Raw genomic sequence first — 26,128 nt, 5'->3', positions numbered from 1 at the left:
GTAACCTGTGAGTAAAACAGCCATCACACTGGTGCACCCGTTTACAGTATGTTCCCTATAGCGTCATCCATCAAGGTTATATCTGTAGCTGTCGTTACACACACACCGTATTCCAGTTGTATTCCCGTATATATCAAATTTATCAGAAGCAGAAATGAAAAGAAGAAGAACAATTAGACAACGTTTTAAGATGAATAGGTGCTCTTTGGTTTTCAACGGCGATAACTAATGCTATTGCTGTGTTCATATAGGGCTAAACAAACCAAAATAAGTAAAAATAATAAAGAATGTGCCAACATAAAACAACATAAAACCCAACGGCAAATTTTAAAGTCAGCATGAAATGGAAGATATGTTAGTCTTTTTACCCTTTTGTGACGTACGTACACTGACGTTCAAGTGTTTGGGATCAGTAAAATTAGTAATTTTATTTTTTAAAAGAAATGCTCATCAAGTCTGCATTTATTTGAACAAAAATCCTGAAAAAACAGTAATATTGTGAAATATTATTTCAGTGTTAAATAACTGTTTTCTATGTGAATATTTTTTAAATATATAATTTATTCCTTTGATGCAAAGCTGAATTTTCAGCATGATTACTCCGGTTTTCAGTGTCACATGATCCTTCAGAACTCATTCTAATATGCTGATTTATAATCAATGTTGAAAACAGTTGTGCTGCTTAATATTTTGTTGGAACGTCATACTTTTAGGATTCTTTAATAAATTAAAGGTCAAAAAGATTGCCATTTATTTGAAAAAGAAATCTTTTAGAGCAATATAAACTACCATTTAAACATATGTGGTCAGTACATTTTTATTCTTTCTTTTTTTCTGAAAGAAATTAATACTTTTATTTACCAAGGATGTGTTATACGTGTGTTATATGTGTGATGCAAAGTGATAGCGAAACTTATGTTGATCGAAAAGATTTCTGTTTTGAATAAATTATGTTCTTTTTAACTTTTTATTCATCGAAGAATCCTGAAAGAAATATTAAGCAGTGTAACTGTTTCTAACACTGATAATAAAAGTAATAAATCAGCATATAAGAATGATTTCTGAAGAATCATGTGACACTGAAGACTGGGGTAACGGTCAATGAAAATTCAGCTTTGCATCACAGAAATAAATTCTATTCTAAAATATATTAAAATAGAAAACCATTCATTTAAACTGTTATAATATTGCACAATATTACAGTTTTTTTTCTGTATTTTTGACCAAGCCTTAAAGAGCATAAGAGAAATCTTTAAAAAAAAACCCCATTAAAAATCTCACTACTCCCAAACTTTTGAACAGCAGTGTATATTCGGGTAAAACAGCTTCTTAAACAGAAAAAAAACAGTTTTGTCCATCCATTAGAAACTGATTGGATTGTTGCCGCTGCAGCAGTGTGTGGTAGATTGCGTCAAGTGACAGGTTGCCTTAATGTCGATGCGCACATGTTCTGTCTAATATTTTGTTTAAAACTTGATCCTTTTCACTTTTCTAGATATAACTGAATAAACTTATCCAGTAGTGAAACAAAAGATGAAAAAGAGAGAACAAAAATACTTTTTGCATTCTCAATAGTCTAATAGCGAAAGAAATAAAATCCATGATAGCGTTACTTTCTTCATGGCTTTTAAAAAGAGGAAAAAAGTGTTGGTCAAACGAGCGCCACACCCTCATTCTGTGTTTTAGAAACACTGACGCAGCAGCATTAACTAGTTTTATGTAAGCCAAGGTAAGAAAACACAAATTACAGTGCTAAAATATATATTTTAAAGTTAAAAAAGTAGATTTATTCCAACTTTGGAAGTCCAAAAGGGTGCATATGGGGGCATGAGTTAAAAAATAATAATGATGTGCATGGATGAATCATTTAGAATAAACACTGCAATATTCACACAAAAAAATCTCAATTTTGATATGGTGGTGACTTTAGCTTTCAAAAAGGCTCATTATCGTGCAGAATTGCTATCAATGCATTTGAATGTTCAGCTTGCAAGCTAATTAATGTGGCATAACAATGCAGCTTTTGACATATATACTGCTGTAGAGTGGTCTGAGTTCCCTGACCACAGCTGTGTTGATTAAAAGATCTGTTTCTGCACACGTCTATTTTCTGTAAAATGCGTAGGCGTGCATGCCTAAAATAGTTATCAAGTGTGCATTCTCACGCAGCCCTTCTTCTCTCTGAACGTCTTAAATTTACACCATTAAGCCATTGAAGTTATTATGAAAAATGCCGCACAATACAGTTAATATATAAAGGTGCGGTTTCTAATTTTGAGCATGCAAGAAATACTACAATGCATGCGGTGTTCAACAGAATTTACTTTAAAAATATCAGAGAACCAGAAAATAAAACCTACGTATTAAACGTTACTATTCTGTTTATTATAGTTTAATGCGCTATGTGTTGCTAGTCAACCATCTAATAACTAACTGTAGCTAGCCAACCAACCAATAAACAACATAAACTAACTAATTAACTAAATAAGGGCAAGAACATCAATTCGGATGGATATTGCATGTTTTCCACAAAAACATTGATAAAGCGTTCAAAAATGCCATGTTTTTATGTTAACGAATTAACTCATAGTTTTAAAAGACATTTTACGGATACTAATATAGATTAGTAGTTTGGTGAGTTCTTTAAATATTGAAATCAAAGTTTATTTTACATGATTTGGAAAATGTGCATTGAATTTCCATTAAATTTGTTAAAGACCATACCTTTAATCTCTTCTTTGCTGTGCTTGCATGTGACATTTCTTCATAGCACACCTCTGGAGACATTTCAAAAGGTTCTGCACAAAATTAACAGGTATTAAATAAATAGCAATGTCATCATAACAGCATAATTATTCGCAGTGAATAGCAGACATGCACTGAATGCACTGAATTACTGCAATTGTTAGCTAAACCTACCTCCTCCATCTAAACAGATGTTTCCATAAATAGGATTTTCTTGTCTTTCCATCTCATCATCCTCAAACCTGCACAAAATGCACATAGTCGAGTATATTTAAACGATTTAAAGGGCTGTTGTTGTGGAAGAGGATTATTACGTTTTAAATCAAAACATTTTAGCCTTTTGTTTTTGTGAAAATACACATTAAAAATTATAATTCTAACTGTGTGCTGATAATCACCTGTAAGATCGAAGTGAATCTTGACGTAATGGCTCATCTCCATATTCAAATATGTTTTCATTAGCTGATTAAAAAAAAATAAAAGTTTATAACTGTCACCTCAGGTTGTTGTAGATTTGTCATAATTCATCTTTGTTCTATAAAAGTCAAATGTATGAAGCATGCATGAAGCATACCTGCATATTTTTTCCCCTTTCTTCTTAATAAACAGAATACAACATTTAAACACAAAGATATCACCAGTGCAATCGATGTCAGAGCAATAGCCACATGTTCAGTTTTGCAGGAACTTGAACCTAAAGAGAGAATTAACAGGTCATTATTGGATGAATATTGCATTAGCTTCCCATTACATCTATTTAATTTTTATATTCCAACTTTTAATAATCATTTTGTTTCACGGTTGCCATTATTGTGCCTGACTTTTATCAATAACAAACAACTAAAACAACAACGACAGGCAGTCGGTACAATTGTTATTTTCTCATTAGTAATTCTTTTTATAAAAAAAACTTTCAAAATATTTTTATATTTACAACCTGTTACAGGTTGTCTTCTTTTTTCATTCTTAAAACTTTAAATATTTTAATGTTGAAATGGAATATTTTATTATTTACATAAAACGTGTTACAGATTGCTTTCCTCATTTTTAAATTGTTAAAAACGTTCAATATTTTAATATTTCAGTGTAACTTTTTTTTTATTTATATAAAAACTGTTGAAGTAGATGTCATTTTAAATAGTGTAGAAACAGAAATCAGGAAAAGTTTTTTTCATAGATGTTTCCACACTAAGAGAATTTCATGAATTTCTCCCTATAATTATTATCACTTACTGTATATCATTAATAAACATCAGTAATTGTTTGTGCAGATTATTTACTGTATATTTTACTGTATTATTCAAAGAAGGTTTAATATGTCAGGGTTTGACTTCAGTCCAGCACTTTTTTAAGCCTTAACAACAACAAATGACTGAGAACCATAATTGAAACATGAAAAAATACATTTCTGAAAGAAAAAAAACACATAGTTTCAGTCTGAAACTAACATGATGAACTACTGATTGAGACAACAAAACAGCTTTCATTTAAGCACAATGTGTTAGAAATACAGTCAGCCGAGAACAATCCCATACAAAAGTGATAAAGCATTTTTTCTCTTACCTCCCCCCCATGATTTTATAGGGTCAAATGTCCAATAAAGCCTTGTCTGATAAAACCTTTCACCTGTACGTGAGCATGTTCAGCGAGAAGTGCACAAGTGCTGCTATTTTTATCGTCTTTAGACGTTTACGGTTACAAACAGGAAATGTGGCGGCTACCTTATTCGTTGCTAACGATCACATCACAAGAAACACATGGAGTCTACAAATTGTAGTGTCATAAACCACTCTCTGTTGTTTCGATGTACATCGAAAGCATTTAATCTTTATGACTTTTATGGTATTTGTTAAAATCTAAGTGTGACATTTTTTTGCATTTGAAAGTTTCCTTTTTGTGTTTTGTGAAATATGTAAAATCTGTTATGTTTGTTATCTCGATTTTCTTTATTAGGAAGTATGTTTGCGTTTACGTTTATCATGTGAGCAAACTCTGATATTTAAAAAATTGAGTGAAAAGTACAAAATCAAACAGGGCCGCAACTACCACGGACACTGAGAGACTCAGCAATATTTAGGATTCAGATTAGCACTTGACAAATATGGGTTTTTCGGTGACCAGTTTTTAAAAATCTTAAAAATTTGGTTGGATTCATCAGATCAAGTACTTCGTTGTACAGCAGTTTTACTGTAACACAATTCATTATTTAAATGTACACACTGTAATATAGAACTAAAATATTTCTAAAATGTGAAAGACTAACTTATTATGAACACAAATGTTCTTATAATCACAATTTATTATAATAGTCATAATATAAGGTATTCAGGTAATACAACACCCAAATCTTAATTTTCTAGTTTCTCTTTTCTGTATAACTGAACTTTGACGCACTGTACTTTATTGTGTGAGTCAAAGATAAATGAAAATAGTGCACAATTGATTGTTGTTCTCATACATTATTGGTAAATAACCTGTATACATGATTTACAATAGTACATTGGAGGCCTGATTGTACAGTGCAGGATACAGATGATTTAAACACTGAAACAATCAATCCTTTTTTCTGAATTTTCCATTTCCGACCACAATAGCGAGAGCAGGAAACGTCCCTCTGCATAAACGTGTCGCTGTTGTAGCAAAGAACCACAATGCACAAAACTCTGTACAAAAAGCATCTCTCTCTCTCTTTCTCTTGTTTTCTCTCTGTCTTATCACACTTACACTTTCTATCAGGTGTATGTCGCTGTTCATTAATTAGAAAGGCTTCTCCTATAGGAGTAAACTGCGTTTTAAAATGCTGAATGTTGACTAAGCAGGATGAACAGAACCAGGAAACCTAAGTTCATTTAAGCATCATATAAACAACCACCAGCTGTGCTGTTATTGCAAGTTATAATAAATGGTGACCAGATCTTGCATTTGTATTTCCAGGTTACACCTTAAAAGGTTAAGGATACATACTGTCTCTGCTGGTCACTGTCTGATGTGGTTTTAGCAGTTGGTTTGTCTCGACTATCTGAGGTGTAAACTGAGGTTTTATGGGGCCTGAAACAATCAGCTGATAGCCTTCGCTTTGTTAACGGAACATCAAGCCACAACAGGAGGTCAGCGTTAGCATTTCAAAGCTAGCCCAGCAGTTGTATTATGATGGCATTAAAAAGCTGGCATTGCAATACCTGTCTTGTCCATTGAAAATAATTATTATTATAAAACTCTTAAATTACCTAAGGCCTAGTAAAATTTCATATTTCGGGAATTTACCTGGTTTTTAACCCCACTTCCTCCCACCCTCACACACTTTTGTTTTTGTAAATTCACACATTTCAGGGATTTTTTTTTTTACATAATTATGATGTAGGAGTAGTTTGTGTGCTAAGTAAAACTCAAGATGTTCAATAATATATTTAATGTCTGTTACCAGAACCAGAACAAACCGAAATTATACAGCGTGTTTAAGAACTCTTTGACGCATCAAAGTATTGTTTGCGTGGACTTTCAATGGAAGGGCAGAAATCTCTCAGGTTTCATTAAAAATATCTTCATTTCCGTTTTAGACAAGGAACGAAACTTCATGAGGATGATGAGTAATCGATGAAACACTTTTCGTGTTTGGCTGAGGTCTTTAGGGAATAATCTTCCTGTCAGCATACTGTATTTGTGGATCATGGTTTGCGATACAGTCACACTCGAATATCAGTCATAGGGACATTATGGTTCCTCACTGATCTGTAGGCCTGTTTCACTGGTGGTGGGGGAGGTTTGAATGGAGGTGGCATATCCATTCTGAGAAGAAAAAGTAAAAATGTAAATAAATGGACTGGAAATGTGTAGGATGTGAGATTACGTAAAAGGCCAGAGGATATGCTGTTGATTTTGGTGTGTCTCACTTTTTTTTTGGTCCTGGCGTCTTCTGTAGCCTATGGCAGCACAATCAACACGAGCAACAGCAACACAAACGGGACAGTGATATGAACTGCTGAACTTGAGGCTGGAAGAAAAACAAAACAAACGCTGCGACACCTGCTGGTTCAATCAGTGTAAATGCATCAAAAAATTGATCTTTTACAAACCAGTTGTTTTATTAAATATCATCAGATATGAAGTTTCTGTGAAATTTGTGTTTTCTTTTGAGTAGTTGTTGGCAGGGTTTCGCAAACTGTCATTTAGAAGTAATTAAATACTCTGATTTTTCTATTATAGGCTACCCTACAAGTAGGCTTATTAAAATTTAATTAAAGTTAATTAAAAGTGAACCTCCGTCATCCAACTGACCCGAGATCAGTTAGCCATTAGACACTCATTCATGGATTCTAAATGTCTGTATGACTCAAAAACAAGGTCTGAAACACTTTACTTTGAAATAATATGACGTAGCGATGCCTCGTTTGATGGAATCTCCTGACATCAAAGCTTTATGAAGTATGTTTCGAAAACGTCCATCACTGACCACCAGACGGCATGGCCTATGTGATGTCAGCATAAAAGGAAAGTCATTTCAGGAGCACGTTTTTACAGTTTTATGAAATATTGTAAAAAAATGTTTAGGGGTTTAAGCACGTAGCACTGAAAACCTATTGCAATTGTTAGAATGGCCAAAGATAAGCGATCTCCACAAACCGTTTTACTTAAACTTGACTTAAAACTTGGAGGGATGGAAGTACTCACACCGCCTACAACATGACCAAGGCTCCCAAGTGTCTTATGGGTTAAGGCTGGAAGGGATACAGCTTAATCTGAGGTCACAGGGAAAAAAAAAAAAAATCACAGAGCTTGGCTACTTAGTGTCACTATAAAAGGGAAAAAAACATTAAAATGGGTATAACTGCACAACCATTTGTCCTATCAACATGAAAATCTCTGTGCTCGGTCGTGGTCCAAAGTGCTACAAGTGTCTATAAGGACATTTGCCTATCTCAAAAAACATTGGCTAAAAAAAGTTTGAGCACCTGTTAGACAAGGTTAATGGAGGCCAATCGGAACAAAACTCGGTGAGCTTGTTTGACTCATGGCCCCAAAGGTCTGTGAGAAATTTGAAAGAAATCGGCCACTCGGGGGCAACATCGCATTTTTCAAGGGTGTAAACGATTGTACATTGCACGGTTTTTTGCACATACGTGTGATATTCATATCATACAATAGAACTCCTCATTCTGAACAACTTTGCCTCTAGAACCACTGCTGTCAGTCAAATTGTTTGTTAAATGATTGAGAAAATGTAAAATACCTACTAGTCCTAGGTTTTTCACTCAGTCTGGGGAAAAAAAACACTGTAGTACAATTCTCTGGACTCTCTAGGTCATTCATTATCAAAAACTGTTGAAATGTACACCCTTTGAGAAGCTATAACAGGGTCATTAAAGGGGCCTGTCTAAATTCACCCGAAATCCTACAAAGCCAAAAAATAAAAAAAAACTCAAAACTTCACGAAACCTGCTAAGCACATGCGACAGGTGATTCTAAACAAGCATGCAAAGATTTAAGGAGATCCGACCACAACTGGTGGTATAACAGTCATAAATGTTAAAAAACATAACATTTTCATGGTAAATTACCTGAATTTGCCAAAAATGCTTTTTTAAATTAGTGATTTAGGTGGCTACAGGCTTGCTAAAAAATGTCTTTTTTCATATGTGCATTTAATGCCTTAAAACGCTTGAAGCCTGGTAATCGCTGCTTGCAGCTATATATTTAAATTTGGAATAATATTGTGTATGTGTGTTTTACCTTTTGATGTTGTAACAATGGTGGTGATGTTTTTCTTTGTTATAACAGGTACAGAGATGGCAAAAGTACACACATCCTTCATTCAAGTAGAAGTACAGATACTCATGGTTAAAAATACTCTGGTAAAAGTAGAAGTACTGACTATACTTTTTTACTCAAGTTTAAGTAAAGAAGCATGAGCTCTGATGTGTACTTAAGTAAAAAGTACCCATTAGTACTGCCTGTTTTTGTGTCATGCTGGTAACTGGACCTCAAGTCATACTGACACATTAATGCAAATTAATTTACATTTCAAATTTTGTTAGCTTATGAATGTATCAAGGCTAAACATCCACCATGAACAGGGCAGGACTGGGACAAAATTTCAGGCTGGTGAAATCTCACACTCATCCAGGCCATCCCATACACCCAAAACAAATTCTGAAACCACCTATTTTTTGTATGGCCATCACATTTTAAAAAAGGTTTAAAACCTAAAACTTAAACAAAATAATTAAAGGTTCTCTCTTGAACTGCACCTTCATTCCATTTGTCTTTTCAGTCTCTTTATTTTCCATGATATCTCTCTGCATCTCACTTGCGTGTTTACTTTTTTCCACTAATTTTCTTGTACCTGTCCATTTCCCATCAGCCATCTACTGTTATGAACAGAACTGTCTCCCCCTTCTTGCAAAACAACCACCTCGTTGTGTTCTGTTTGCAATAACATAACTTTATTTTAGTTGAGTTTAAAGTATCACATTATAACCATGTGTTGTTTTATTGTAAAATTACCTAAATACTATAGATTTAGTAAAACTATATTTTCTTAATTGCCTAGATGTCAAAAATAGTACAATAATAATTACATTGAAAATATCTTTACATAAGAATTCTTATTCTGAACATGATTTTTGGTTTTAATTTTCCATGCAGTATTTTGAGTATTTGTCATTTAGTTTAGTTTAGTTTGCAGTATTATCAATCCTCTGGCTACTATTGCTAAGAGTTGCTAGCACTTAACTAAGTAAACAAATACAAAACTACAGTAGCTGGTTTACAGATGAAACTGACCCACACCTGAAGTCCTGGTCAATAGATTTGACTCTCTGATAAATTCATTGATTACTCTGATAAAAACCGCTCATTCTGGTAGTTGGATCTGGAATTGTACAGTTTTAACTATGTAAGTTCTTGCATGTAATGTAAATGCATTGCCAACAGGTGGAGTAGAAGAGCTGATATTGAGGAGTGGGATGACTGGTGTGTTTGAGTTGGCAGAATGGCATTTGTTTAGAATGTGCTGGTTAGAAAATGACCAACTTCTGTTGTCTCAGCAGTACCAGTGCTCCATGAGCTAGTCATTGCTTCAGCAGCAATCATTATGGCAGAGACAATGAAATATAAGACATGGCACAGAAAGTGGAATTTTAAGGAATTTTAATTACAAAAAAGCTTTTCTTACCTTTGCTTTGCTTTAAGAGAACATGGATAGAAAACTCCACGTCTGTCTGGAGTTGATTGTCTAGAAGGACAGCTGTCAGTTTGTATGTTCCTGAGTGGTCAGATGTTACCGAGGTCAGAGACAAAGTGTCTGATAGAGACAGTGTTGTGTCACCCTAAAAATCATCACATGGATTTGTAATTTTTAGACAAACTGAGACAGTTAATACGCCACAGATGGTTTATTTAAAGCAATACTGCTTTAATACTCTATTTCAGTCTCTTAATATTTCACAATCTTACCCTCATCCACTTATACTCCAAGTGCTGTGATGCTTTTGCGATACAAGAAATCGCCACGTCCTCACCAACGCTGATGTTTAAAGTGCTGCTTGTGTTACACTTAATGCCATCAAGAACTGTTTGGAAAAGCAGGAATTACTTTATATGGATTGGTTTTATTTGACAGACAATGATAGAAATTCATTTAAAAACATTGTAGGTGGAACTGATTTATATTCTCAATACAAACACTCACAATTCACAGTCAGTTCCATTGTGGCATTGAAACCTTGCTGATTTCGGTCCCATTCAGGTAAACAGATGTAAACATCACTGTCGTTTCTGGTGACGTGTGGTAAAATGAACTCTCCGTTTGAGCTCTCCAGCCAAAATATCTTGTCCTGATAAGGTGAATGAGATCAACATAACAGTTGTATAAACTGTGACATGTAGAAATGTGTATTTATCCGTCTGACTTACCTTTGAACGTCCAAGTTCATAACGGAGTGGTGGAGGGCTAGCTGAACAAGTTATCTTCACGTCGCCCCCCTCTTTTATGAATCCATGTGGATATGACATCTTCACTGATGGTGGAGGCTCTGAAATGGGCAGACAGAGGATGATTATTAGCTTTTAAATGTAAACTGAATGTGATAATTTAGTTTAACAGTAAGCAGTTTACTTGTAACTTGCAGCTTTGTGGTTCTTCTGATCGATCCATTAGGATATGAAATAATTTCGCAAATATAGTTTCCACTGTCATTCATTGTAACTTTATACAGGGTCAGGATTGAGCCCTGCAGCTTCCCAGTTTTTGGACTGGTCACTGTCTCCAGAAAAGGACCGGACTGAAAATAATATGTCGGGAACCCAGGATGGAACACAACAATGTTCTGATCATTCTTCTGATTTCCTTTTTGTTCTTTAATCCATTCCAGCTGGATGATTTTGATGTCATTCACCTCTCCCATAATGCACTGGAGGCTGACATTCTGTCCCTCCACAGCAGCTGCAGACGCGTTATACTGTATAAGCACTCCATATGTTCCTGATAAACCAATTTCATAAGTGATAGTCAGAGTACTACAATGTCCAGTGTTATCTGTAGTATAATTTGATGTCATTTTATGTATAGAGAGCTAGGTAATTCAAGACACTTCAAGGAAAGTTTAAATTTAGTAACTATAACAAAAATTTACAGATTATGTACTCACCCCTTTCCATTCAAGATGTTCATGTCTTTCTTTCTTCAGCTGTAAAGAAATTATGTTTTTTGAGGGAAACATTTCAGGATTTTTCTCCATATAATGGACTGCTATGGTGCCCCGAGTTTGAACTTCCAAAATGCAGTTTAAATGCAGCTTCAAACAATCCCAAATGCAGTTGTAAATGATCCCAGCCAAGGAGAAGAGTCTTATCTAGTGAAACGATCGGTTATTTTCATAAAAATAATACAGTTTATATACTTTTTAATGTCAAAGGCTCGTCTTGTCTCACTCTGCTTAAACTGTTTTTGTTCCGGTTCATGACAGTTAGGGTATGTCAAAAAATTCCCATCTCATGTTCTCCCTCAACTTCAAAATCATCCTATATCGCTTTTTTACCTTTTTTGTTAAGGGTGTTTGATCTTCTTTGTGTGTTCACTTTGCAAAAACTGGGTCGGAACTTCTGCAGCGATGTAGGATGATTTTGAAATGATTTTTGAAGTTGAGGGCGAAAATACGATTGGAGTTTTTCGACATACACTCTTAAAAATAAAGGTGCTTCACGATGCCATAGAAGAACCTTTTTTGTTTAAATGGTTCTATAAAGAACCTTTAACATCTGAAGAACCTTTCTGTTTCACAAAAGGTTCTTTGTGGCAAAGAGAGTTCTTTAGATTCTAAAAAGGTAAGAAAGAGATGGTTCTTTAAAGAACCTTTGACTGAATAGTTCTTTGTGGAACCAAAAATGGTTCTTCTATGGCATCGCTGTGAAGAACCTTTTAAAGCACCTTTATTTTTAACAGTGTACCCTAACTGTCTTGAGCCAGAATACACAGAGTTCAGGGAGAGCAAGACAAGACGAGTGTTTGAGATTAAAAAGTATTTAAATTGTATTTTTTAAATGAAATTAACCAATTGTTTCGCTAGATAAGACCCTTGTTCCTTAGCTGGGATCATTTAAAACTGCATTTGGGATCACTTGAAGCCGCATTTAAACTGCATTTTGGAAGTTCAAACTCGGGGCACCATATCAGTCCATTATATGGAGAAAAATGCTGAAATGTTTAGCTCAAAAAACATAATTTCTTTACGACTGAAGAAGGAAAGACATGAACATCTTGGATGAACATCTGGTAGTCAGCACGTTATTGTTCTGGAAGTAAACTTCTCCTTTAAGTTTTTTTTTTTTTTTTTTTTTTTTTAACCATTCCCAGATAAACTTTTCAAATAAATTGATTAATAAGCAGCAAGTCAGTTTTGTTTGATACGTTTTTTTTCTAAAAAAAATAATAATAAAAAATTGTGCTTGATAAATAATTGATAATGGATTTTTTCAGTCCCCTTTTTCAGTTCTTTTTTGCTTCTGTCTTCTTTATGAATATATAGTATAAATGATAGTAAACATTTTCTTTGTTGGAAGAAATAAAAATTCAAGCCCCTCTTACCTTGTATCATGCATAAAAAGATAAGAAGTTTGTAAGCTGGCTCTGTCATCAAAAAATCCATTTTTCTGAGGACAACAGTCTTAACAAAAAGAGTCAAAATTGTAAGCAGCAGCAGAGGCACAGGAAATGATCAACACCACCACTTCTCTAGTGTAGTCTGTCTGAATCAACAGTTGCTTGGGTTTTTGGTTAAATGTGCAGCATATGTGGTTTTATTTCCCTAAGTGAACAGCAGATGCTCTTATCTCTAGAGATTTGATGAAGTTGCCCTGTACTCTTTATAAGCAATGAACTGCTTTAAATCTGTTAATTATGACCTTATTTTAAATAAAGTGTTGGTATTCAGCATGTCTTCCCCGATTTCCTGTCAGAATGCATCTGTGACAAGCTGCGGCCATGCTTTTTTTTTAATATATGAAAGTTTCAACATTACAACTTGCTGTAAAACTGAGTCACGGAATACTAGACGTTAGATAATCAGTATACATAAATAGGAACAAAACAATATTAAAATTCTGGTTAATAATTATTTTCATGTTATTGCCGATATTAAAATTCTGTTTTGTCTAAACTGATAAAAATAAAACATTATACGTAAACCTCTGATTTTCAAAACATGAGAGTAATTTTTGTACTAAGTAAAACGCAAAATATTATGTAGTATATTTAATGTTTGTAGTTAAGCAAAATCACTTTTTTTTGTTATTTTTAAAAGGTACCAAAAAAAACCAAATCCAAAATATTTATAAGATTAACAAATTTTATGTAAAACCTATTCAGAAATACAGAGAAAATAAGTACCAAAAAAAAAACATTTAAAGAGTAAAAAGTATTTAAATTTTATTTTTTTAATAAAAATAACCAGTCGTTTCACTAGATAAGACCCTTCTTCCTCAGCTGGGATCGTTTGAAGCCGCATTTAAACTGCATTTTGGAAGTTCAAACTTGGGGCACCATATCAGATATTTTTTTTAGTTAGTTAAGGTACCAAAAAAAAACAAACAAATCCAAAATATTTATAAGATTAACCAATTTTATGTACAATCTATTAAAAAATACAGAGAAAATAAGTACAAATATTCTAAAAACACTTAAATCACATACAAATCATACACAAAGGATCCCATGTTAAACAAACACATAACAAAATGACACGTTAAAAGGTCCATTCAACCAAGTATGAAAATTCTCTATGTGCACTGTTTTCATCATATAAAATGACTGTCTCTTTGAAAGACTTTTAAAATAAAACCACTCAGTTCTAAGTGATAACATTTACAATGTCTTTCTAAACTTTTTGAAGCATCAAAGTATTGATGAAATACAAACGATGAAAGAATTTTCATTGTTGGATGAGGCCTTTAGGGAAAAATCTTCCTGTCAGCATATTTGTGGCCCACGGTTTGTGGGTTCTCAAGTGCATGATACATTCACACTAGAATATCAGTCATAGGGACATCATGGTTCCTCACTGATGTGTATTTCACTGGTGGTGGGGGAGGCTTGAATGGAGGTGGCATATCCATTCTAAAAAGAAAAAGTAAAAATGTAGATAAATGGACTGGAATTGTGTAGGATGTGATTATGTAAAAGCACAGAAGTGCTGCTGATTTTGGTGTGTCTCACTTCTTTTGGTTCTGGTATCTTCTGTATAGAAGCAAAATCAACACGAGCAACAGCAACACAATCGGGACAACGACATACGCTGAGCTTTTTGAGGCTGGAAGAAAAACAAAAGATATGCACGAAAAGTTAACCAATGATATGCCAGTTTTTTTTTTTTTTTATTAGCTCAGATGTTGGCCCAAATTCATATCCCATTTACTGTTTAAAAACAACACAATAATATCATTCATAAGTCAAACAGTGTGGCGACATGTGTCTGCAGGTAAAGTTCCAGCTAAACATGTCAGATTATTCTATTGTGTGCATTTCATTTGTTTGATTGTAATTAGTATAAAACTGTTTAAAACTACTCACCTTATTTTTCTGTAAGAGCGGGCTCGGCCATTTTAAATTACATATGTCTGGCTTTGCTTCCAGCTATTTTTAGCTGTACAAAACAGCTATTTTTGCTGCTTGATATTGGAAATTGGTGTGTCTTACCATATTATTTTAATGTAGAACTGCATCTTGATGTAAGAACACAATGGTTTGCAATGCAAACAGCATTATCGTTTACTGCACATTGTTATTCTTCTCGTTATTTCCTTATAGCCGCTAATGAACCGGATTTGAGTTGATTTAACTTGATTTAATAAGTATTATTGTATTGCATTGCTGGATCTTGAAAAATGGCAGTTTCTTATCAGAATAGACTCAAACCTGAATGCGAGTAGATGCAATGGAGGCCTGTTTAAAATCAGGTTCACCCTACAGAGCACTTGAAACACTAAAGACTGCCACCTGCTGGTCAAATCACTGTAAACGCAACAACAACAACAAAACCCCTCATCTTTTACAAACCAATTGTTTTAATGAAAATGCAATTATTAAATGCAGTCTACAAATAATTATACTAGGTTTTATAAAATACGATTCTATAATATTAGCTTTCTGTGTGTGTGTGTGTGTGTGTGTGTACTTGTTTTTGCTACATTGTGGGGACCAAATGTCTCCACAAGGATAGTAAAACCTGAAATCTGCGGTCCCCACAATGTTAAAAAATTATTTAAAATAGTAAATGATGTTTATCTGAAAGTGTAACGATGCAAACATGTTTTCTGTGAGGGCTCGGTTTAGGGTTAGGGTTGGGTTAGGGGATAGACAATATCGTTTGGTCAGTATAAAATCTATAGAAGTCTATGGAAAGTCCCCACAATTCACAAAAACAAACATGTGTGTGTGTGTGTGTGTGTGTGTTATAGACAGAGCTTGGCAAACTAGGTCAATTAGAATAAATTAAATATTTTTATTTTTGTATTATACACACACAAGTATTAAAATTTAATAAGTTAAATACAGCTGCAAGGCGCAATTACCGGGGTTCAAGCACTTTAAGGTATAAAGGAGTAGTCCACTTCCAAAACAAAGATTCACATATAATGTACTCACCCCATTGTCATCGAAGATGTTCATGTCTTTCTTTCTTCAGTCGTAAAGAAATTATGTTTCTTTAAAACATAATTTAGCATTTTAGCATTTTTTTTAAAACATTTTAGCATTTTTCTTCATATAATGGACTGTTATGTTTCCCCGATTTTGAACTTTCAAAATGCAGTTTAAATGCTGCTTCAAACGATCCCAGTGTGGTTGTAAACGATCTCAGCCAAGAAAGAAGGGTCTTATCTAGCGAAACGATCTGTTATATTCATAAAAATCATACAATTTATATACTTTTTAATGTCAAACGCTCATCTTGTCTCACTCTGCCTGTTTCTGTTCTGGTTCATGACAGTTAGGGTATGTCGAAAAACTCCCATCTCATGTTCTCAACCTCAACTTTTGTCCTATATCGCTGTTTTACCTTTTTTGTTAAGGGTGTTTGATCTTCTTTGCACGTTCACTTTGCAAACACTGGGTCGGTACTTCTGCAGCGACATAGGATGATTTTGAAATGATTTTTAAAGTTGAGGGAGAAAATATGATTGGAGTTTTGAGCCAGAATACACAGAGTTCAATGAAGCAAGGCAAGACGAGCGCTTGAGAATAAAAAGTATTTAAATTGTATTTTGTTTATGAAAATAACTGATCGTTACGCTAGATAAGACCCTATTTCCTCGGCTGGGATCATTTACAACTGCATTTGGGATCGTTTGAAGCCGCATTTAAACTGCATTTTAGAAGTTCAAAATCAGGGGACCATAGCAGTCCATTATATGGAGAAAAATGCTGAAATCTTTTCCTCAGAAAACATAATTTCTTTATGAATGAAGAAATAAAGACATGAACATCTTCGATGACAATGGGGTGAATGCATTATATGTGAATCTTTGTTTTGGAAGTGGACTTCTCCTTTAAGCGCATATAAATATTTAGCAAGCCTGTAACCACGTAAATCAATGATTTTAAAAAGCATTTTTGGCAAATACAGGCAATCTACTATAGAAATATGATGTTCTTTAACATTTATGACTGTTATAGCAGCAGCTGTGGTCCGATCTCCCTAGAGCTTAGAATCACTTGTCACATGTTCTCACCAGGTCTGGTAAAACTTTTGAGTTTTCGTTTAGGCTTTATAGACTTTTAGGTACATTTGGACAGGCCCCTTTTCTAAACGACCCTGTTATAGTTTCTCAAAGGGTAAATTTCAACATTTTTTAAATCATAATTGACCTGAGAGTCCAGAAAATTTTGTACTGTAGTGTTTTTTTCCCACTGAGCGAAAAACCTAGGATGAGTTTACAAATTATTATTATTATTATTATTATTATTTTTTTTTTTACATTTTCTCAATAATTTGACAAATGATTTGATTAAAAAGCAATGGTTCTAGAGGCAAAGTTGTTCAGAATGAGGATGTGTATCGTATGATATAAATCTTGTGCTTATGTGTGAAAAAATGCACAATGCAATATCGCCCTCAGTGGTTGATTTCTTTCAAATTTCTCACAGACCTCTAGGGCAGTGAGTCAAACATGCCCGCAGAGTTTTGTTCCAAATGACCTCCGTTAACCTTGACTAATAGGTGCTCAAAGTTCATCGCCCTATGGTGCCCATGTTTTTTTGCAAATATGCAAATGTTATAGCCACTTGTTGCACTTTGGACCAAGACCGTGCATTACGATTTTCATGTCGATAGGACAAACGGTTTTGTAGTTTTGGTCCTTTTTAGGTTTTTTCCCTCTGATAGCACCATCAAGTGGCCAAGCTCCGTGACTTGTTTCATGTGACCTCAGATTCAGCTCTTACATACGTGTTGTGAGTTTGGCAAAGATATCTCATTCTGTTCAAAAATTAAAGACATTTTAGTAAAGGCAGCCCTCTGTGACGGAGAGTTGAAAATTCAACTTTTTGGTAATTACTGAAACACATTCACTCTCCAGAAAATCTTCCTGCACTGGTTTGGGTCTGTTCGGGCGAAAAAACCTAGGACTAATTCGCAAAAAAAAAAAAAAAAAAAAAAAAAAAAAGCAAACTCCCTGAAAATTTTGCCTGGGTGACAGACGAACAATTAAGGTTAACGATTTTGTACTTTTAGTCAGTGTAGCAGCCCCCTCAGGCCAATTTCAAGTCTCTACAATTTACAGTTTGGTCTGGCCAGTCAGTTTTATGTGGAGATTGATGATCCTTGGCCACTCTAACAATTACAATATGGTTTCAGCACGCTTTGAACCCCTAATTAAAATGAACCTACATTATAAAACCAATCCAAGATCTTTCAATACCATTAGACACACGTTCAAAGCTTTATGAAGCAGTGTTTCAAAAGCACTAATCACTGACCAACAGACCCTACAACATATGTGACGTCAGCATAAAGTAAAGTTGTTTCAGGAGCGCCACAAATAATATTTTCCTTTGGAATAGTGTGTATGAGTGGGTATGTGAATATGATATGTTTTGATTTAATGTTGTCTTTCAGAGGACTCATTTGTGTTTTACCTTGTGGTACTGTAACAGTGGTGAGGTTTTTCTTTGTTGTAACAGAGGTGAGGTTTTTCTGTGTTATAACAGTGGTGAATCTTTCTTTTCTTCTGGTAGCTGGATCTGGAGTTGTGCTCAAACTGTCTGTAGATTTTACAGTGCTTGTATGTAATGTAGATGCATTGCCAACAGGTGGAGCAGAAGAGCTGCCATTGGAAGGAGTGGGGTGACTGGTGTGTCTAGGTTGTAGGGTTGTCATAGAGGTTGTCATATTTGGTTTCACTGTGCTGGCTATGAAGTGACCAGATTCTGTTGTAGACACAGAGGTATCAGTGCTCCATGAACTGGTCCCATTGGTGGTAAAGCTGCTCAGAAGTTCAGTGGTTCTTAATGGGGACGAAGTTGTCTTTCCTTCAGCAGCAATCATTATGAAAGAGAAAATGAAATATGTAATTATTATATTATATTACATTATATTATTTTATATTATTTCATTAGGCTACAGTAAAACTACACCCTAGAACTGTGTGGAAGTGAAACAGTATTGGGATGTTTGTGGTGTGAGCTTGCACAATGATTCTATTCACTGTCACAATTAGTCTGACATGGCACAGACAGTGCTCACCAATGATACCTGTGGGTGTCAAAAGTACATTATATGGCGCACACACACTCCAAGAAAATTTAGAAAAACTTTTCAAATAGATTTTTTTTTTTTCCAGAGGTGTTTTACCCATATTTTAAATTGTTGTGTTTAATGGTTAAAGGAAATGTCTGTAAATTTAAGGGTTAGTCTACCAAAAAATCGAAACACTGTTATCATTTACTCACCCTCACGTCATTCCACCCTGTAGTTTCATTTCCATAGACTTCCATTGTAAATTCAATGGAGGTCATTGGGAACTGAAACTGGTTAGTGACTAACAATATCATCTTTCATGTTCCACAGAAGAAAGAAAGTCATACAGGTTAGGAATGACACGAGGATGAGTGAATGATGACAGAATTGTAGTTTTAGGGTGGACTGTCTCTTTAACAGATAAATGTTTATCCCCTAACACAAACCTTCTGCATTTTTTTTACGTTTTCATTAAGATTATTTAGCATGTTTACTAAACCATTTTCCTCACGAGGACCGTTGGCTAGTTACAATGTAGATGATTTCAGGTTTTACTATCCTTCTGGGGACATTTAGTTCTAACAATGCAGGCAAAACCTGACCTACACACACATAAACACCCCAACAGCCTTTCCTAAAACAATAAGTCCCAGAGGGCTTCGAAAGAAAGAAATTAATCAATTAACCTCTGTTCCAGAACGTATAATTAATTCCCAAAGGCTTCAGTGGTATTTTTTTCCATTGTTTGTGCTGTGTGTGCTTTGCTTTGGGCAAACTGGGACTTTATCGTTTATTATTCACATTTAAGACGCTGTTATTTTTTTACAAAGGAATTTTAAATTGCCATGTGATCGCAATTACAAAAAGCTTTTTCTTACCTTCGCTTTGCTTTGAGAGAACACGGATAGAAAACTCCACGTCTGTCTGGAATTGACTGTCTAGAAGGACAGCTGTCAGTTTGTATGTTCCTGAGTGGTCAGATGTTACCGAGGTCAGAGACAAAGTGTCTGACAGAGACAGTGTTGTGTCACCCTAAAAATCATCACATGGATTTGTAATTTTAGACAAGCTGAGACAGTTAATACACCACAAATGGTTTATTTAAAGCAATACTGCTTTAATAATTTATTTCAATCTTTTAATATTTCACAATCTTACCCTCATCCACTTGTACTGCAAGTGCTGTGATGCTTTTGCGATACAAGAAATCGCCACGTCCTCACCAACGCTGATGTTTAAAGGGCTGCTTGTGTTACACTTAATGCCATCAAGAACTGTTTAGAAAAGCAGGAATTATTTTATACGGATTTGTTTTATTTGACAGACAATGATAAAAAATCATTCAAAAACTTTTTAGGTGCAATTGATTTATATTCTCAATACAAACACTCACAATTCACAGTCAGTTCCATTGTGGCATTGAGACCTTGCTGATTTCGGACTAATGAGTCCCATTCAGGTAAACAGATGTAATCACCACTGTCATTTCTGGTGACGTTTCGTAAAACAAACTCTCCGTTTGAGTTGTACGGCCAAAATTTCTTGTCCTGATGAGACAAATGAGATCAATATAACAGTTGTATAAACTGTGGCATATAGAAATATAGTGTATAGTATTTTTCCGCCTGACTCGCCTTTGAACGTTCAAGTTTATAACGGTTTGGTGGAGGGCTAGCTGAACAAGTTATTTTAACGTCGTGTCCCTCTTTTATGAATCCGTTTGGATATGACATCTTCACTGATGGTGGAGGCTCTGAAATTAGCAGACAGGTGATGATTATTTGCTTTTATATTGAATCAAATCTAAGAATGTAGGTTAACAGTAAGCAGTTTACCTGTAACTTGCAGGTTTGTGGTTCTTCTAATTGATCCATTAGGATAAGAAGTAATTTCGCAAATATAGTTTCCACTGCTATTCACTGTAACGTTATACAGGGTCAAGACTGAGCCCTGAGTCATCTTAGTTTTTGATTTGGTCACTGTCTCCAGAAAATGACCTGATTGAAAATAATGTATTGGAAACCCAGGATGGAACACAACAATCTTCTGATCATTCTTCTCATTTCCTTTTTGCTGTTTAATCCATTCCAGCTGGATGATTTTGATGTCATGCTCCTCTCCCACAATGCACTGAAGGCTGACATTCTGTCCCTCCACAGCAGTTACGTCTGCTTTATGATGTATAAGCACTCCATATGTTCCTGATAAACAAGTTTCATAAGTGATAGTCAGATTGTATTATTGATTGTTTAAAAAATATGTTATTGGCAAGGTTTTACCTTTTAACAATTAGAAAATATAATATAATTTTGTCAGTTTATGTACAGACAGACACCTTATTATATAGGTCAAGAAAATATATTATTTACTGATTGAAATATTTCACCATGTAAACATCAAGTAAAATGTAATATATTTTCCTTACACCTTAAAGACATATGAGACCCTGGACCACAAAACCAGTCTGGGTGTATTTGTAGCAATAGCCAAAAATACATTGTATGGGTCAAAATTTTTCTTTTATGCCAAAAATCATTAGGATATTAAAGGAGAAGTCCACTTCCAGAACAAAAATTTACAGATAATTTACGCAGCCCCTTGTCATCCAAGATGTTTATGTCTTTCTTTCTTTAGTCAATAAGACATTATAGTTCCTTAGGGAAACATTCCCATTTTTCTCCATATAGTGGATATCAATGGTGCTCCCAAGTTTGAACTTCCAAAATGCAGTTTAAATGCAGCTTCAAATTCACAATCCCAGCTGAGTAAGAAGGGTCTTATCTAGCGAAACGATTGGTAATTTTTGAAACAAATTAACAATTTATTTACTTTTTAACCTCAAACGCTTGTCTTGTATCGTCTCTGCGAAAAAACTGAGTTTACACATGCTTAGTCAAGACGAGTGTTTGAGCTTTAAGAGTAGGGATGCACCGATACCGTTACTGGTATCGGTATCGGGCCGATACTGAGCTCCTGTACTCGTACTTGTGCTCATTAAAATGCCCCGATACCAAATGCCGATACCACATCATGTGACAAGTGCGTATGCAGGCGAAGAAACACTGACAACAAAACAACAGACAGCAGAATGGAGTCATTAAAGATTAAGAGAGATGTCTACTAATTATATGTATGCAAGTAATATAATGTTAAACATTCAGTATTAAGCTTGTATAACTGGTGCGCATCAGCTGATAGGCAAAGCACACAGATTGGATTGAGCGCGCGGCGGCCAAGATGTGCGGGCTTGTCGAGTTAATATCCCGCCTTGACATCACTGGAAAGTTTGTAGTTTCGGTGAGATATGTCAAAAACAATTAAAGTAAATCAATGCACAAGTTATTTAACGGTATACAGAGAGAGGGCCTGAGAGAGAGAGCGCGACACAGAGAAAGATAGAAAGCGCGCGCTGTTGCGTGATCTTCATTGATGTTCGCATATTTAGCACAGGCATCTTTTGGATTAAAACAAATTCGTAAATATAAAAAAAAAATTATAGGGGCATTCACTATAACCATCATTTATTTTCAACTTTAAGCATACACGACTGTTAGGAGATGAGTGGTTCGCGTGATTACAATACTGAGCCACTGCAATGGAGCAGTTTAATACTATTAAATTGAAGATGATGTACCATAGAGCAAGAAAAAAAAAAACAGTGAAAGTAACAAAACACATTTTAATGGGCATAATTAAGTGTAAAAATAAAAATAACTAAGGGATATATAGTCAACCCAAAAATTATTCAGACAGCAGATATACACCATCATTTTTGATATATATATATATATATATTTTTTTTTTTTACTAGTGGGTGCAGGACACAGTTTATGATAATGTGATCTAAATAAATTTTGGTTTGACTGTATCTATTTCATAAATTAAGTTGACCAACTAACATTATACAAATACTTTTAGTTTCTGTACCCCATATTTTACAAATCTACCGGTAAATTGTAAAATATCGGTATCGGTACTCGGAATCGGCAAGTACCAAAAATAAAAGTATCGGTATCGGGCGAGTACTGAAAAAAAGTGATATTGGTGCATCCCTATTTAAGAGTATATAAATTATCAATTTGTTTTGGAAATGACCAATCATTTTGCTAGATAAGACCCTTCTTCCTCGGCTGGGATCATTTAGAGCCATTTGAAGCTGCATTTAAACTGCATTTTGGAAGCTCAAACTTGGGAGCACCATTGAAGTCCACTATATGGAGAAAAATTCGGGAATGTTTTCCTCAAGAAACATAATTTCTTATTGACTAAAGTAAGAAAGACTTGAACATCTTGGATGACACGGGGGTGAGTAAAATATCTGTAAATTTTTGTTCTGGAAGTAGACTTTAAGTGAAGATCATGTTCCATGAAGATATTTTGTAAATTTCCTACCGTAAATATATTACCATTTTATTTTTGATTAGTAATATGCATTGCTAAGAACTTCATTTGGACAACATTAAAGGTGATTTTTTCAATATTTAGATTGTTTTTGCATCCTCAGATTCCAGACAATCAAACAGTTGTATCTCGGCCAAAGATTGTCCTATCCTAACAAACCATAAAAGCTTATTTATTCAGCTTTGAGATGATATATAAATCTTAATTTTTAAAAAAATGACCCTCATTATTTTCTTTTTTTAACCATCAAGTAAAAAGCTGTGTATTTTCCTTACACCTTGAAAGCATGTGAGTGTATCTCAATCATTATTTGAAATGTTAAAATAGTTAAAATAATCTTGCTTTGTGAGGAAAATATAACATTGTCTAATATTTTAAGAGATTTATTTCAGTGTTGAGGGTCATTTCAGGATGTTTCTACTTGATTGAACCACAAGACTTTGATTTGGCAGGTTTGTTTTTTTTTTTTTTTTTAAATATTAATAAGCAATGTGTTTTGCTAACACATTTTTAAAGAAATAATAATAAAAGATTATGCTTGATAATTACTTGATAAGTTATTTTTTCAATAATTTATTCTTATAATGATGATTTTGTCTTTATTATGAAATCACCTTTGACTTTCATTCATTTAAACAGAAATGAAAAACATGTTCATCCTAGGATTATCTGTTAAATCACTGTATGTATGAACTTCATTTCGAATGCATTTTTGAGTAAATTAATAGATATAAAGATGAGTGTCAGGTCATAAACCTCTTAACCACAGCACAGATCAGTTTTAAAGCTAATAAACGTTTTCGTTGTGGGTAGAAATGAAAATTCAAGCCCCTCTTACCTTGTATCATGCATAAAAAGATAAAAAGTTTGTAAGCTGGCCCTATCATCAAAAAATCCATTTCTCTGAGGACAACAGCCTGAACAGAATGAGTCAAACATATGCAGCAGCAGAGGCACAGGAAGTGAGCTACACCACCAGAGAGACAGGAACTGGTTTATCTTCGTCGTTTTACAAAGCTAGACAACTCTGTCTGAATCAACAGTTGCTTGGTTTCGTTTAAGCTGTGCAGTATAGTCCCCCGCGCCCCCGCCCCCATGTGAACGGCAGATGATACCTAATGGAGAGATGCTCTCATGTCTAGAGCAGATTGGATAGAGTAATGGAGTTGGTCATGATACATTTTATAAGAACTATGAACTTCTTCAATGAAGTTATTTATGACCTTATTTTAAGCGTAGACAGTCAGCATATCTTCCTCAATTTCCTGTCAGAATGCATCTGTGGCACGCTGTGGCCATGATTACTCATACACAGACACACACGTCAAGTTCACTTGTAATTTAAAAGCCCCTACAGGCAGGATATTATATCCAACAATCAGGCTGGTTGGCAAAAGTCCCACTGGCCAGTAAACATTTCACTTTTTTCTTGGTATTTCTTATAGAATTTCCTGTTAATGTACATCTTTAAATGAGACGTGACAGGAAACTACAGTAGGGAGAGAGCGAATGCTCAGTTTAACAAATAATGTCGACCTACTTCAGATGCAGGCTTAGGAGTCACAGAATACTAGTAATGACATTACATAATCAGGATACATAATTAGGGACACACAGATATTATACTTTTTGTCAGTAATTTTTTTTCCCCCACATCAATATACACTCCATACACCATAACGCCGAAGCAAAAAACTGGGTTTTAATATCTTTTATTTATTAAGAATAAAACAACTTGATGATTCTATTGCATAAGTATTCATACCCTTCATATATCTGGGACAGTTGAAATTTAGCTCAGAAGCATTCATATCGCTTGTAGATGTTACTACACTTTGAGTGAAGATAACCTGTGGTAAATCTAATTGAATGGTTATGATTTGGAAAGGCACACATCTTAATAAAAGGTCTAACAGCTGAAAATGCATATCAGAGCAAAAACCAGAAATCAGAGCAAAAAAAGCTCAGAGACAGGATTGCAACAAGCCACGCATCTTCTGAAGAGTTCAGAAAAGATTCTGCTGTGTTGAAGGTTAATAGAAGGATGTAGCCTCTAGTGTCGTCACAATACCAAATATGATACGATATGATACGATACCTGACTAAAATATCACGATACTACTACTGAATCGATACTACAAAAAAAAAAAAAAAAAAAAAAAAAAAAAATAGAACAGGAAAAGTAATTGAATAATAGATGATCCAAATGGAGATCATAGTTATTTTATCTATTAAAACAAAGCGTTTCATCCCCTCTGTTTAAATAAATAAATAAAATAATAATAATCACATGCCAGTACCACTACACATGTTGAACAACTACCGAGTCTACAGGTATGTAGAGATCTTTGCTATATTGGTTAGTTTAGTTAGTTTACAGGATAAAGCCAAATCATATTTCATGACATGAAATTTAAACAACAATTTATATCATGACATAGTCATTTTTTGTTATTTTATCTTTGTTATTAATAATAATAACCTAGATGCAAGTAACAAACTAAAGGACAACTACAATAAAACAAAGACACAACTGAAATAAAGAGGGCCCTATGAAATCTGTTTTATTTTTTCCCAAATTCCATTTGAAATTTTATAGACTTTATTTTAATGGTAACATTAAAAAAATCAAATTAATTGAAATCATGAAACTTGCAGAATTCAAAAGCATTTTTTTTTAAGTTTAACAAAAATGACGTTTTTAAGGCCCTATGAAATACGTTTTATTATTTTTCTCAAATTCAGTTGTGTTTGTG

General features: G+C 34.3%; 3 protein-coding genes across 6 annotated transcripts in view; all 3 read right to left on the bottom strand.

Moving 5' to 3' along the window:
- Positions 1-4,428, bottom strand: part of LOC127171489 (mitochondrial import inner membrane translocase subunit Tim10 B) — a 10,229-nt gene extending 5,801 nt beyond the window's left edge. Inside the window, exons 1-5 of one of the 3 annotated variants that reach the window (XM_051120168.1) lie at positions 4,312-4,428; positions 3,320-3,441; positions 3,144-3,207; positions 2,920-2,987; positions 2,725-2,798 (exon numbers count right to left, since the gene is read on the bottom strand). In XM_051120168.1, the coding sequence (XP_050976125.1) occupies positions 2,725-2,798; positions 2,920-2,987; positions 3,144-3,207; positions 3,320-3,441; positions 4,312-4,319 (336 nt within the window). In that variant the 5' untranslated portion in view covers positions 4,320-4,428. Of the gene's footprint in view, positions 1-5; positions 23-2,724; positions 2,799-2,919; positions 2,988-3,143; positions 3,208-3,319; positions 3,442-4,311 lie in introns of those variants that run through there. The other 2 variants (XM_051120169.1, XM_051120170.1) reach the window with 2 other exon arrangements.
- Positions 4,429-5,030: 602 nt separating this feature from the next.
- On the bottom strand, positions 5,031-12,969 carry LOC127171547 (nectin-2-like). 2 transcript variants are annotated; one of them, XM_051120264.1, is made up of 8 exons: positions 12,827-12,969; positions 10,859-11,224; positions 10,657-10,775; positions 10,433-10,577; positions 10,198-10,313; positions 9,917-10,070; positions 6,636-6,736; positions 5,031-6,531 (listed from the first exon to the last, which is right to left on the bottom strand). In XM_051120264.1, the coding sequence occupies exons 1-7, from the start codon at positions 12,885-12,887 to the stop codon at positions 6,666-6,668; spliced, it is 1,032 nt and encodes a 343-aa protein (XP_050976221.1). In that variant the 5' UTR covers positions 12,888-12,969; the 3' UTR covers positions 5,031-6,531; positions 6,636-6,665. The 2 variants fall into 2 exon arrangements, with proteins under 2 accessions (XP_050976221.1, XP_050976222.1); XM_051120265.1 differs by lacking the exon at positions 12,827-12,969 and adding an exon at positions 11,391-11,494.
- Positions 12,970-13,729: 760 nt separating this feature from the next.
- LOC127171546 (T-cell surface protein tactile-like) lies at positions 13,730-24,383 on the bottom strand. The gene is made up of 9 exons (XM_051120263.1): positions 24,211-24,383; positions 20,807-21,172; positions 20,606-20,724; positions 20,365-20,518; positions 20,130-20,245; positions 19,850-20,003; positions 18,371-18,763; positions 14,453-14,546; positions 13,730-14,353 (listed from the first exon to the last, which is right to left on the bottom strand). Exons 1-9 carry the CDS (start codon positions 24,269-24,271, stop codon positions 14,257-14,259), a joined length of 1,554 nt encoding a protein of 517 aa, XP_050976220.1. The 5' UTR covers positions 24,272-24,383; the 3' UTR covers positions 13,730-14,256.
- Positions 24,384-26,128: the final 1,745 nt, after the last annotated feature.

This window comes from Labeo rohita, chromosome 10 (genome assembly GCF_022985175.1).
Source record: "Labeo rohita strain BAU-BD-2019 chromosome 10, IGBB_LRoh.1.0, whole genome shotgun sequence".
NCBI lineage: Eukaryota > Metazoa > Chordata > Actinopteri > Cypriniformes > Cyprinidae > Labeo > Labeo rohita.
Note: the sequence above shows the minus strand (reverse complement) of the source record. Positions and strands in the feature narration are given on the sequence as shown.

What these genes read in the sequence shown, in the direction of transcription:
- LOC127171547 (XM_051120264.1), bottom strand. Translation starts at nt 12,887, where the DNA reads ATGGATTTTTTGATGACAGAGCCAGCTTACAAACTTCTTATCTTTTTA. An exon ending in ATGAACTTGGACGTTCAAAG is followed by an intron (nt 10,578 to 10,656) that starts GTAAGTCAGACG and finishes TCACCTTATCAG; the next exon opens with GACAAGATATTTTGGCTGGA. An exon ending in TGGAGTATAAGTGGATGAGG is followed by an intron (nt 10,071 to 10,197) that starts GTAAGATTGTGA and finishes GATGATTTTTAG; the next exon opens with GGTGACACAACACTGTCTCT.
- LOC127171546 (XM_051120263.1), bottom strand. Translation starts at nt 24,271, where the DNA reads ATGGATTTTTTGATGATAGGGCCAGCTTACAAACTTTTTATCTTTTTA. An exon ending in CACAAACCTGCAAGTTACAG is followed by an intron (nt 20,725 to 20,806) that starts GTAAACTGCTTA and finishes TGCTAATTTCAG; the next exon opens with AGCCTCCACCATCAGTGAAG. An exon ending in AATGGAACTGACTGTGAATT is followed by an intron (nt 20,246 to 20,364) that starts GTGAGTGTTTGT and finishes TTTTCTAAACAG; the next exon opens with TTCTTGATGGCATTAAGTGT.